The sequence below is a fragment of the Lasioglossum baleicum genome, chromosome 14 (genome assembly GCF_051020765.1).
Source record: "Lasioglossum baleicum chromosome 14, iyLasBale1, whole genome shotgun sequence".
NCBI lineage: Eukaryota > Metazoa > Arthropoda > Insecta > Hymenoptera > Halictidae > Lasioglossum > Lasioglossum baleicum.
Genome location: NC_134942.1, coordinates 2,822,440 through 2,837,175, shown reverse-complemented (window position 1 = coordinate 2,837,175; position 14,736 = coordinate 2,822,440). Strand labels below are relative to the sequence as shown.

Here is a 14,736-nt window from a genome sequence, read left to right as displayed (position 1 = left end):
AGAACTTCATTGCTCTCCGTGTACAATGTATATTATACGGCGAAATAAGCACGGCTTCGGCTTAATTATACTGTTATATCATCCGAAGACCGACCGGGGAGAGAGCAATGAAATTAGCGCCGGGCGGACGCGTCGGCGAACCAAATTACACTCTCGTTATTATTTTATTTATCTGTTACGTGAACAAGCCCCGGCGTTTTCTATTCGCCGATGATAATATAATAATTAGACTGTGGATCTTTATGCAAAATAAAAAATGTTTGCATTGATTGCAAGACACAGGAGCCAATTTCTTTCTTCTTTTAATCGTCTTATTAAGCTGAAATTAATACACAGATGTCCTTGAATCTTCTTAATTCGTTCTCTGCTTTAAATTGTACGTGCCCATTTTTGTCATAAATGCATAAAATCCGCATTCTAATAATAATACAGTTTCAAAGATCCATCGACCAGGCACCGTTTATCTTATCGCTGAAACTGACTCAAGTTTTACGTCGAATAGGAATTCGGGTAATTATTTGCATGTTTAATGACTGTGTCCACAGTCAATTGCTCCTACTTTTGTTTTATCTTTGCTGGCGAGGACGTATTCTGACGTACAATGTCTCTAAGCAATTTTCAATTGTCAGTTTACGTGTGCATTGTATTTTGTAACATTCATTTTTAAATAACTTTTTACTCTATTTTCAATTTGGTCAGTGAAAGAACTACATTTACAGTCCTGTGAAGTACATTTTAAGTAAAGAAAAAGTAATAGGAAATTATTAACAACAAAAATCTCGAAAGAAACTTTCACCTCGGTCACACGGCAGATTTTTTATAATTCCTCTCGAAAATATATGAATGCTGAAACTCTCCTTAAAAGTCTCTTTGATCACGTGAAAGAAACTTTTGAAATTAGTACCAATCAGGGAACTGCTTTTTGAAGTACACTTTAAATTAAAAAAGTCTTAAAGAGACAGGAAATTATTAGGAATAAAATTGGAAAATCTTCACCTTCGTTACACTGCAGATTGTTAACCATTTCTATTGAATATGAATGATAATATCATTGAATCCTTGGGATCGATAGAACTTCTGTGCAAATTACACCTGGAGGATATTGTTTTGACTGAAGATCTACAGTCAGATTATCTGCTCATTAGTCAAACCTAATATTCCTCGAAACGTTTACAGAAACTTGAATTGTTACGGCTTGTCAGCGCACAATGCGTCGTTCGTGTATCGTTCGCAGAAATACAAGGTATAATGAAGCGAGCAATTTTTATTTGAATAGAATTATCGTTAGATCTTAATGCACTTGTGGTGTATACAAGTGTGGGACACGCGAGAAGATTTTTACATTCAGAGAGATAAGTAATACAGGTAGTATTATAGTAACTGCATTTGTTTGGCAACTTCATTGCTGCACTCAAATGTCACGCACGGAATGTTTTCTGTGTCAAATACGATTATTGCACTGGGTATTGCCAGCTGGCGATAACTGGTTATGTGTAACTAAAGACCTGTCCTATTTGTAATGATATGATATACCTGTAACATGTAATAAAGGAGCCTTTCTATTCATAATGACACATTCTAGTTAATGGAAGAAATTTTTCTTTATGTCTGCGAAGCTACATGAGAATTTGCATTGAAAGCGGCCGCTTAATTACTGCAGTGTTATTGTGATAACAACACAAACGACAGGAAACGTTAATTTTTATATAACTTAATTGGTTTGTGGAATATGACACGATCTTTCCCAGATCTTATATAATTCAAGAGAGAAACGTTTGCGCTCATCCTGGCTGTTATAAAATGGTTCATGAAAATACAAATTTGCAGAAAAATGCGCAATCAAATTAACCAGTTAAATTACACCGACAATAAAGAAGACAAATTCTGTTCTACTCTTTTTCCCAGGTTCTGCACTCATAAAAATTGCACAAGAAGCAATTATGATTTATAAAGACAATTGAACTTGCACCTCGTTACAATGATAGAACACGTTTCGATCAAAAGATCCGTGCAAAAACCAATCAAATCTAACCAAGCAGTAGTATTCAAACTCTTCATCCACCTCTGCACTCGTGCAATCACTCGTACAATCGGTTCCACAAGATTCATCAAACAAATAACAGAGCGGAACAGTTGACACCTGCAAAAATCGCCTCGATCATCACTTTTGGCGTACAATCACTCGCACAACCACCACAAGACTCCACTCAATAGGTCTCTACAAAGCCCAACCAAGCCTCTGCAAACGCGTTCCAACTTTGAATTCACTTGTACACCCATAAATCCCTCACACACCTAGATCCACAAGGTCCACGTGCCCAACAAGTCCAAACAAACCCCAGCCCAACCATCCACAAAGCTGCACTCAACAGGTTTCTACAAAGCCCAATCTACCAAAACAGAACCCACCGCGGCGCGTTGCGTCGAACCCCTTAATCCACTTCGCGACTGGTACAATCACTCTGCGATCGGGGGCTCTTCGATCAAGTCCCCGAAGAGCAATCCTGCTCAAAACGGGCTCGACAGGACTAGCATGGCCGAATCCACGCGACACTGTATTAATCAATCAGCATGGTGCCCGGGCTGACAAAAACAGAGACACGATATATTCTACATGCGTCGAGAGCTGGAGTGTCAGTACGGGATTGATGATCCCGTGGCGAAGTGTTCGAGCGAACGACCTCGCGTCTTCTCCATTTAGGAAGGAACTGGCTCGGCTTGTGGGAGCGAGCAAGTAACCTAATTACGCGATCCGGATCGCTGGTAGAAAGTAACAATGGTGAGCGCTCACGTGTCGGAGATATCGGACTGGGAACGGCATCCACGGGCCGTAGGTTCGCTCCCGATTTTAATCCAGGACTCCTGACCTCGTCCCAGAAAGGTCCCGGACCTGTTCCCGACAGTTTCACTCGGAGATCGAAGAATATAGCGATCGAGAAACGCGACGAAGCGCGTGCCTACGCGATCGTACGGCCGCGACTCCTTCTATCTCAGGTGTCTCGAGCGTTGAGCACCTCGGCGAACGTGCTCGGCTACGCTCGGTTCTCGCCGCCAGGTGATTGTCGCGGCCCGCAGACCCGTAGAAAGGAGAAGTTTCACCAGTTGTAGCCTGCCGGTTAGGCAAATGCTGACTTTTTGCTTGAACTCGTTCACACAGACCCCTAACGTGCAGCACACGTGGAGCTGCGCACGTGACCGCGATGGGAACTATCGACAAACTTCGGGATTCGGGATCTATTGTCGAGCTGTACTGGAGATGTATCGGTCATTCGTAAGAAAACTGACACAACTCAAAATATACAGGGTGTGTCCGCTAAGTTATGTCACCATTTTTTCGGCATTTCCAGTAGTGCAATTAAAATATGTTTTGGACAAAAGTTTCTCAGTACTTGGTGAGCTACATGTTCGCATATTCTTAAATCTGAAGAAATGCTGTCTACGTAAAAAGTAATGGTCATCTTGACTTTTTTAAATGGCACCACATGCTTTGGACATCATGGGATTGTTTCAGACGTCGAGACGAATTTTACAGTGTACTATACTATGACCTTGAAATGACCTCAAACTTGAAAATTTTGTGCAAACATAATTGTAATGAAAAATTATTTCTTACAATATAAATCAAGTTACATCAGATGTTCGAACTGCGATCCACCTTCTATGATGCAGAACTCCGCTCTTTGTATTATTAGATTTTTCGTTGTTGCCATAATTAGGGCGCGCGCGTCTCAGTTTATGTTTACTCTCGTCGCTTTCCATATTATGTTTGTATTTATCACTTACTAATCAGCTCATTCCTCCAGTGAGCATTTTTTCAGATTTAAGATCTCCAAAGAAATGATTAGATTATGATATTATGAGTGACTTGTTGCTTCGCCATTGAGTGTGTTGGTACTATTAAAAAATTCATCAAGACATCCTCAGCTATGAGTAACTTCCCTCAGATTATAAAATAATCCCTCGTTAACCTCTCATTAAACCGACTGAATATGAATATTATTCATTCTTCTTAAATGATAAGATTTCTTGAAATAGAAGAACGTAGTATATAAAATTCGACTTGAGAGAAATAACTGTTATGCATGTTCACACACTTGAATAGATGTAGAAATTCTTAGCATGGTGACTATGGGAAAAATAATATAAATTTATATTATTTTTTAGAAAATATTCCCAGCGCTATTACATGTTTGCTAAAATGCTGTTATATTATGTTCAACCTATTGAACATATCGAGAAAGAAAAAATAAATTTCTATTTCACCTCAGTCCGTTGCAATTCGGGTACAGAGAATTTGTATTTTGCATAAAGATCCGCTGTCGGATAAATATATTTTGCATCGATTGCGTGCGATTGTCATTCCGCGAAAGTTTGCGCAGCCCGAATGCGTCAGACACGCGTCACACGATGCGAAAGAGGCCGCGATAAATCCCGACGAAGAGCGTAATTAAAAATGTACAATGGAACATTAATTCCTGCGAGAATTTCGTTGGCCGAACGAGCCGCGCCCCGTTGGAAATGGAATTTTCATTTTGAGCACGGTTTAAGGAAATATATGAACACGACGGAAACAAAAAGCGCGCCTGCGTAATTCTCTCTGCGAACTGAGAGAAAGAAACAAGAATAGAAAGAGAGAAGAGTCGAAAATAGTTCACACGATTGAGAGAAAGAGCGAGAGCGGCGAGTAACGTGTGCGTTTTATTATTATGCAACCGGAGAGAATTATATACACGGCTACGCAGTAATTATTTATGATAATCTGCGAGGTATCGTTATTAAGATCTTATCGCGTTAGAGCCGTCTACGAAAACAAGATAACTTAAGCTGTGTCCACACTGCGGCCACGTCGTGCAATTCTTCTTGTCAATTGTTGCATCTTTCATCAAAAAGAGGCGATTCTTATTAAATCCAACCATTCTCAGTTGTGGTTAGCAACGCTATTGTTGCCTGTTTTTATTCAGTGCAGTCAGAACTCGAAAATGAATCGTCGCTTGATTCACAAATAGCAAATGGTCCGCATTGTTCGATTAATGTGAACACGGAAATATACTTTACAGATCGTGAAGTTATGCTCGTGGCTCCTCGGATCATTTTACATCAGTAGACTGCGGATTTTATGCATTTATGACAAAAATGGGTATTTGTAATTTAAAGTAGAGGACATTTTTAAAATATTTAAGGACATCAACGTATTAGTTTCAGCTTAATAGGATAAATAAAAGAAGAATACAATTTTTATTTGGCTCCTGTGTCCTGCAATCAATGCAAACATTTTTTATTTTGCATAAAGTATCAAAAAATGTGAATCGATTCAACATAGAAAAACTACTTAAACGATTTACAAATGTATTATTTCCATGTGCTTATATTGTTTCCGTGTCCTGCAATTTTCACACAATTTTTATTTTGCATAAAACTCCGCCCTGTCTAATACCGCGGAAAGTAAAAGTTTTATAAAACACGATACAATATATGTTGTCAGTTAAGCCAGAAACGTTTCGGCGTGGACAAAATGATAATCGTTCTTTGTCGCTTCAAGCAGATTTGAAGACGTCGAGTAAAACGAAATAATTAAGAGGTGAAATCATGTTTTGCTGGCAGGTTGTCAGTTTCCGGCAGAGCGAGACGTTCGCATTAAAAGATAACAGGATTAATCCGGCGGAGCATTTTCGAAAAATTTACCGCGGGCGGTGACGTGCAAACTGGATGCCGGGATCCACTTCGACCCCCACTCGCCTAATTGAAAGATGCAATTTTCGGAATCGTGTGTACGGGTGTCCTCCTTTGTGCCTCCGTGCGCCATGCCACGTGCTTCCGCTTCGAAATTAACCGGTCCCGCTGTGTCAGCTGTTTTTCGTCGCATTATTCCGTCTCGCGAAATACCGTGCACAGATTCTCGCCAACTTTTCAAAACTCTCCGCCGCGTTCGCGAACTATCCAGTTTCCCACTGAACGGCTAAAACTGTTTTCTTTCGCTGTAAGACGCTATTTTTCAACACTCAAAAGTGCAACAACTCGGTTAATATTTTTTAATTTCTCCCTACTGTACTCTCTTAAATTCGTGTCTACCGCACTTTCAGTGTATGCTGTATTTTCTACTGTATTTTTCGATTCCCGTCTACTGCATCTGCATTTTGTATTGTATTTTCTACCGCATTTTTTCGCAGAACAAACAAATATATTTTCTCCATAAAACAATATTGTATACCTAAGAAATTGAATTTACTGATATTTTGCAATTTCGTGATTTGCCTGTCTAACCGTGAAATGAAGAAGCACTGTTTGACTGTGAAGGGTTCAGTGTTAAGAATGACGTGATCAATGAAAATTTGGTTAACATTGATTGAAGAGTGATTATTATTTTACTGATTCTCTCTTACCAAATTGGTAAATGGACTTCGATTTTCCTTCGCTGCATCAGGAACCTGATAAGATAATAAAAGTTCATTGAAATCTTCGAATATACCCGCATGAATATTAAATAATTATTAACAATATTTTCTTTCGCGTCCCTTTTAATTGGTACCAATACATTCGTACCAATCCAAGATGGATATTATTTTGCATACATGAATATTGAACTTTCGCACACGTTCACTGTATAATTTCAATCTCCATCGGGAAAGTCTTAATAGAAAATCGACTCTTGCTAAAATAAACCCTGAAACAAAAGACTAATTTCGATGCCGCAATTTCAATGATAAATCCTTTAGCATAACCATCGTCTATGAATCCTGACAGATGATACATTCAGTGTTAAAAATTATTCTTCAACCAGTTTGTGTATCATCTACATAATTAGAATTTAATTCTACGCATTTCGATGGTGTTTCGTGCTCTCGTGGAACCAGTACAGCCATAACTATGTTGCAAAATCCCACTGGCCCAACACTATGTTGCAAAATCCCTGTCGACCATTGTTCTACCGTGGGAAAACCTTTTTCTCTGCTTACGGAAGTTTGTTGTTGCATTAGTTTGTCTGTATTTACGTGTCGTCCGTATTTATTACAACATTGGTGATTCTTCGAGCTTAACAGGCGCAATAATGAGAAAAACACGAGTCTCGTTACGTAATAGTTATGCAGAGTATTGATAGAAATAATGACGAGTTCCTCTCCGTCTTCTCAACTCTTTTTTTTTCGATTCCGTGCTCGGAGATTCGATCGATTCCTCGAACGGTCCTCCGGCTCTAATCGCCTGCGGCAATTACGCGAGCATTAAGTTGTCGCAGAAGTGATAATAAATAGCAACTGTATTCGTCGCTTTGTAGTATTCCTCTGTAATTTTTTTTCCAATCTTATAATCTCCCTAATGAAGGACGCCTCGTTTGCTTGCGCGCACTGTAATCTTTTCTTATTCGGTGAACACTGACCTCGTTTATCCGAACACGCACAGCCTCGTTTTACAAGACTTTCATAGAAACTGGATCGTTTTCCTCTTCGAAAATCGATGAATCAATAAAAATTTCTACGTCGAGAATGCTAACCAGAAACCATCACAGTCATCTGTACGATCATATGAAAATTAATCTGCGATTTATTGCAGTGAATTCGAGCCAAGAAACAACAGAAGCAGCTGCCAACTGATTGAAACTGTACAAAGAACAGTACAATAATTATTTCATTAGCCTGGGGAAAAATCTGACTTGAAATCTCAAAAAAGCTCTGTAGCGATACATAAAAATTAATCTAGCACATACTGCGATAAATTCCCTAAAGAACAGTACAATAATTGTTTCATTATCATAGCGAGCCTGTGTAAAAATTTGTACATCGAAAAATCTGACCAGAGCAAAAACTTGTAGGAACATGTGAAAGTTAATCTGGCACATGTTGCAATAAATTCGAGCTAAACAATAACAGCAAAGCAGACGGTAACCGATTGAAATTCCCGGAAGAACGCACCACTGATTGTTTCATTGGCCACTCTACGCTCCTCGAGCTATTTGCTATTAACTGCCGCGAAAGAATCGAACGCATTCAACGGTACAGGATGAGGTGGTACTTGTTAACAAAATCGAATCAAATAGAGCGGAACGGAAGCGAAAAAGGTTGCTTTTTTCGCAAATGCAGCTGTGCGTTTGAATAATGCGCGGGCGGGCAGGCGCGTACAACGTCGAGAGGGTTCGAGCACGCGCGTAATCGAATCGAATCGGATGGAATCGGGGTGAAATGAAGCAGGGCAAAAAGAATCGCGCCGCCCGGAATATCTTTCCCGGCCAAATATTTTTATGAGCCGATCTTAAGGCCCATTTCCACTTAACTGAATCGTATAAATCGTACCGGAACGATCGAGTTTCGACTGCACCGTTCCCCGTTAAACGTTCCTTCGATTCGCATTAAATCCAAACGGGGATTTCGCCCGGGCTGCTAACAACGGCCACCGGTTCTGAACAAACGGACATTTATTTCACCGAATAGTATTGTTTGTCGAGCCAACAAGAAACCCATTACACCGGGCGAATTTCGTATTTATCGCTGGGAAAATTGACAGTGAATTCATTGCCGTTCCCTTCGACTTCCTTCCTAATTTGTCCGACAAAGAAAGATTGCAATAGCACCTTCGATTCAACTGATATCGCTTCTCTGTTCAGACAATGTCAATTGCCAACTTACGTGTCTCAGAAAAATTTTTGATATGCACTTCTCAGAAGAAATGTAAAAAATGCATTTAAGAATATTTTTTTGTTACACAGTTTTTGATAGAGACAATAGTAAAATGCAACCTTCGTTGCAGCTTGCTTTTAATATCACTCGATGTTCTTGAGATATATCACGGAAATAAAATATTTAAATTTATTCGAGGACTGATTTCACCCGTTCAATGCGAGAAGGAGCGCGAGGAAAAATAGGACTGTATTAGGGGTGACTTATTCTACTTGTGTACACAGGTTCATAATTTTCGATAACTTCCATTGTGAGTTGAAATCGCATCGTTATTTTTAATAAAAAGACCTTGAATCAATTCTTTCCTCTGTCTCCTCGTCTATCACATGATACAATGACTAAATTCCGAATTTTACAAAAATGCCTGCGTGACCCTGTATCTCGTAATTAGTGCACATGATTTTATTTTGCAAATCCACAGCCCAATAATTTCAATAAAAGTACCAATGCCGTGAAATAAAATAATGCGAGTCTTTCCTCTGTCTCCTCGTCTATCGCATGATACAATAACTAAACTTCGAATTTTACAAACATGCCTACGTGGCCTTGTATTTCGTAATTAGTGCACATGATTTTATTTTGCAAATCCACAGCCCAACAATTTCAATAAAAGTACCAATGCCGTGAAGTAAGATAATGCGAGTCTGCACAAAGCACAACAAATTATATCAACTAAATAATTGTGCGAGAAATCTTTTTGATGACTTGCATACACAAAAATAAAATAGCGCCCGCTACAAATGTCGAGAATTAGTAAACCTCCGCAAGGTTCCTTTGAAGGAATCGCGGAAATGTTGCATACAAGATATTTGTGCCCGTTCTCTTTTATTCGATCGGAGTCGATCCGCGTATCGCCGCGAGCTGCTTCATATTCGAATGCATGAGAAAGAATAATTTCCTCCTCAAGCTGATTCGACGCGATTTTACGAAGCCGTGGATCGCAGCACGGTAGGTCGACCGACGGTATCGATTAAAAATAAAAGGAGAACGGGGGATTCGCGAGATAAATTTCAACCGGAAATTGTTTGATGGGAATCCATTGAACGGTTTCGTCACCTCCGGTACGCTTCTGTCGACTATCCGGAAGCTTTCTGAGCTCGTTGGCATAAGTTACCCGAATTACGGAAATTGTTTATGCCAAATTTGCCTCGCATTCGTCGCAGATTGCGGGAATGCCGGCGGTGCTCCGCTATGAGCTTATCGCGCGCCACCGCGCCGTTTCAATTTGATTCGTTTACACGCGAACCGTTCAATCAAAATGTTATCGCCTCAACTCAAGCCAGATTTAATGCAAACAAACTTCGCTTGCTGCATCAGTTTGCCAGCTGCGATTGCTGGAACGAGTGCTGGAAAAAGGGAAACAAGAATCGGAATATGTCCAAACACCCACGCACCGACATGCATATGTACCGCACCGCTCCCGCGATCAGAGTGAATTTCAATGAGAACCGGTTCCAGAAAATTATGAATCCGAATTAAAAGGCGGAACAGTGGAATTTGACCGAGTAATCCTGTTCTGGCGAGCATTGTGTAATTATTTTCGTCAGGAATGCTCGCGAATAATCGACTGGTTTTTATCGAACGCGTGGAATTTATCAAATTTATTGTTTATTGCAGTCGGCAATTTATGCTGAAAGTTTTATGGAATTTTTAATAAACGAGATATCGACCCTGGTCGAAAGGATTTTTTCATTTTTGTCGCTAATTTATCGAGACGTACAGTGAATTGATTTTGAATAGGGTCTACATTTCTACATACAAATATACATTTTCATTAATTATTAGGTTGGCAACTAAGTTCGCGACCTCCACATTTTCTCAAACGAAGTCATTTATATATATTTTTTAGGCACGAGTATTTTTCATATCAAATTAATCGCAAAATTCAGAGCTTTCCAATGATATACAGTTCAAAAGGAATGGTCACTGAATTAAACCCCTTGCCGTACATTTTTTTTACAGTAACAGTGATCTTTTTGTATGGCTACATTTGTTTATTGATTTCAAACGAATCCAAAATTTTATTTCATCGAAAAAAAAACAGATAACATTCATATTCGTTAGGCTTTGTTGAAATCTTCATGACGAGTCTGACTAGCTAAAATACGGCAAGGGGTTAAAGAGTTATTATCGAAAAATCGGACCAATCCGAGCGCGGTCTCTGCGGCAGGTTTCACTGAGCGCAGTGAACAAGAGAAGGACGAAAAACAAGATACGAGAAAGACCGCTTTAAGACTGGAATTTTATGGCAACCACATGTTTCGGTTGTTTTCCTGCGAATTGGTGCGCAGAGTCGATGGGTAACTGTTCGAAAAAAAGTTTGTGGCTCTCTATTGTCCTATACCTCCCTTAAGAAACTTTCTGAAAGAAGGTCATGCGATGTTTAGCCATGTGATTGCCATAAATTGTAGCCCTGCAGCGGCCCCCTCCCTCGTGACATGCATAATCCCCTCCCTAAACTCTTCAAAAAAATCTTGCGGAAAATCAGTGTCGTTCTAACCGCGGTAAAGAGAACATCTCTAAAGACGTGACAATTCAAAGCTCGCGGTTGTGATCTACCATCAGCTGTGCAGTGCGTTGACCTGACCGCGCGTCCCTCCGCTTTCGCCACTGCCATATTTCCGAAATCAGCTGTGCAATTCGTCTCCCAATGGCCCAGTAATACACATTTCACAGCAGCAACTGCATTTACGGCTGAATGCGTGAGTTCGATTTAAATCAATTTCTGCTCCTTCTCTTGTTCAATGCTTCACCGCGGCGCGACACCGTCGCTACGCTCAGTGAAACGTCCCGCCGAGGCGGCGCTATGACTGCTCCGTGGTTTTCGTTAATAACATCTTAACAAAGCCGAGGCGGATATTTTTGTAACTGAAAGTGTCGCTTCAAATTTACGTTTTCATTAATCATTTTATAGAAATTAGAGTCAGTTTGCTTTAAGAATTAATTTTTGTGACTGAGATTAATGTGTGTATTAACAACGAGTCGGCGAAATTTAATACAGTGAAAACATTACTGAACTTTAAGACTAGACTATATTATTTTGGATTGGTCAATATTGTTGAAGAAGAAAAAATTGTATTAGCTGCTCTATAAAAAGACAAATTTTGTGGAAAAACAGATTTTTGTAGAAGAAATTGCACTGAGCAAAAAATTAAATATTTTCTAACCACTCGCTTAAGCGGTGACATTATTGACCGCTTAAGACCATAAACGTGCATAAAAAGCTCTGTTTAAATCGTGCAAAGGGTAAAATTGGAAATGTCACGCGGATTAGAAATCAAGCGCAAGGGGTCACGGATTGCCTGTGGTCAGACATACTTTACTAATCTAGCAGTGACGTTTTCATCTATGACGTACGTTATTATTCGTCAAACGCGTTATTTCACGAACCATTTGTACCTAAGACACATTAAACATTGACTCGTTGAAATGTAAATGATTTATTATTCATTAAAACAGCCTGACTATACGATTTAGCACTAGAAATTTTTTGAGGAATTATTCGATTAATTTAATTAATAAAAATCAAATACCAAATAGTCGTATTTAATGCTGCGTAAATCTAGTGTTAATTAAAGGACAGGAATAAATTCTTTTCATCGCCAAAACCGTAAAACAACGAAGCACAATTTCGTTGAAGAATGAAGCGAAAATCCTTCGGATAACTGTTGTCAAGAAGGACAAGAGAAGCTCCGAATAAATATTTGACCGATGCAAAAGCGAAGTTTGTTTCAGGGACAAGTTCCCGAGGAATATAATTATTGGAAAGCGCGCTTTTCCCGTGAAAAAATAAATCCGTCCCGAAAGGATTAAACGGGAGGACATCCGGCGAAGTTTCGCGAGGCAAGAAATCGCGAGAGAGCTGAAGGGCGCTCCCGACGCAATTAACAGGATCCCTTGTCGCTCTCGGAACCGGGAAAAAATTTTTTCATAAACAGCCGGATCGCCGCCATTTAATGGTAATCTGTTCCGGCCGGTTTTTATTAGCCTTTTCGCGTGGGATCGCTAATTACTTGGTAGATTAATTCCCTTCCAGCCAGCCAGCCGACCGACCAGACCAGCGCGGGCGGATATTACGGGATTAAGTTGCTCTTTTACGTCATGTTACGGACAGGAAACCATTTTTCTTTCGGCGAGCTTTTTGGCCGGACTCGCGAAAGAAAGAAGCGCGAAACTTCCCGACGAATTTATCGCGTTCTAGCCGGTTGCGAAAACGACAATACGTTTCACGCGATTTCACCGATGTGGCCACAAGTTAAATTGCCACCCCCGCGGCTTGGTCCGCGCGCTATCACCGGTCGCCCCATCGGTAAGCTCGTTTCTTGTTTACGAGGCGGTGTAAAAAATTAGGATCCCGCCTCTCAAATGAGTCCTGGATCTCCACGAATTAATTTAGAAAGCTGTCCTGATAATTTCCACAACACGAAACCAGTATTTTTAACCATTTTTTCGGGGGTTTTGACTTTTTACAACCAGAGTGTGAGAAAATTGTCGGACACGTGCTTTTTAGACGCGTTCAAATAGGGTGAAAACCCGGTTTTTTATATTTTTAAAACTCCTTCAACCGTCCTTTCGTGGTAAACTATGTCTTGTATTTGTTGGCAGAAATATTTGAAACATTTATCTTTTTATTAACTTTTTCCAATTTCTTCGGGGTTTTCATTTTTTACGACAAGAGCGTGCAACTGGAAATTCGGAGAAAATTGTCGAACGTGTTCGATATGCTCCAGAATCAGATTTTTTCTAGAATTTTTTAGAAAATGGTGTAAATACATGGCTTCTTGTTTTTCTCGTCACTACTTTCGGATAATTTATTTGTTTAGCGAATAATCTCGGCGAATAAATATTAGAAAGCTGTCGAGAAATAATTACACAGAAAATAAATATTCCAGGAAACTGGACGCAGCTAAATTAATAATAAACTACATTTAGTCCAGAATTATTTTAAATATAGTATGAGATGTTTTTTCCGTCATTGATCGAGCACACCATCGAATGTAACGAACGTACCAATAATCGAAAAATTACTTTCGCGCTGCACGTCAGTGAAATTGCATTTACAAGATCCAATTAACAGAATTTTAAATTGAAAAAAATCGCGGAGTGGAGTGTTCCTGAACGTTTCGAACGTGATTGAAAAATAATGAACATGTGTATTCTTTTAACGAGAAACGAACCGTGACTGGTCGGTATTTATACGTTTACTGCGTCAAGCTTGCAATTATATATTTTATGCATTTCATAATATGAATATGAGTGACACTTTTTACCTACATAAAATGTTTTGTCGTTCATTAAATAGATGATTAAACACTATCGAGTGGCCGTGCTTTGCAATCGAACCAATTTGTTGGAATTTCCAGGCTGAAGCCTCAGCAACAATTAGTAAAACATGTAAAAAAGCAATTTATGAAGCTCGACCATTTTCGTTGCGGCAAGAACAACACCACTGTATTTCCAGAGTTCGTTTAATTTCAACGGCGCATTCACTAACGTGTCCGGCTGCCGGATATTTTTTCACGCTTCTATCTTTGCTCGTGCGTCACATAAATACAATAGGTACAATTATTGGACGTGAAAAATCTCACTTTTAACAAATTGCAAAATCCGGAGAATAATTTCTTTTGCTATTAATAATGTCAGTCTTTTCAAAATGTCGAATCCTCCGATTTTTGTTTATCAAAAATGTATCGCTACGTGTTTATTGTTATTTTTAATGGATGAATAAGAGGATGAATTGGTTAAAGAATTGCATTGGCGTATTTAAAAAATAGCACTATCAGTTTAGAGTCCTCTATTAGAACTCTAATCCGCGAATCTGTTAGGCTGAAAATTCTTAACAACCCCTTTCACAGATTGGAGGGTTGAAACTAGAGATACCCATTTCACGTGTATTGAAAATACACGTGTGCACGTGTAATTAATATATCCGTGCAGAAGTCCGGATACTGTTTAATACACGGATACACGTGTACTGAAGTACACGTGTCCACAAGTACACGTGTCCACGTGTATCAAAATATACGGATATATACGGATAATACACGTATAACTGTGAACATGAATATAC

The 14,736-nt window shown here is 39.5% G+C and overlaps 1 protein-coding gene across 16 annotated transcripts in view; it reads right to left on the bottom strand.

The window, feature by feature from the left end:
- The window catches only part of LOC143215783 (venom dipeptidyl peptidase 4), a 357,851-nt gene that overhangs the window by 317,978 nt on the left and 25,137 nt on the right, over positions 1 to 14,736 (bottom strand). For 10 of the 16 annotated variants that reach the window (XM_076438220.1, XM_076438224.1, XM_076438223.1 and 7 more), the window contains one exon: positions 6,381 to 6,425. The exons of 4 other annotated variants lie outside the window; for them this stretch is intronic. In XM_076438220.1, the coding sequence (XP_076294335.1) occupies positions 6,381 to 6,425 (45 nt within the window). Of the gene's footprint in view, positions 1 to 2,409; positions 2,753 to 2,791; positions 6,316 to 6,380; positions 6,426 to 14,736 lie in introns of those variants that run through there. 2 more of the 16 variants (XM_076438231.1, XM_076438236.1) reach the window with 2 other exon arrangements.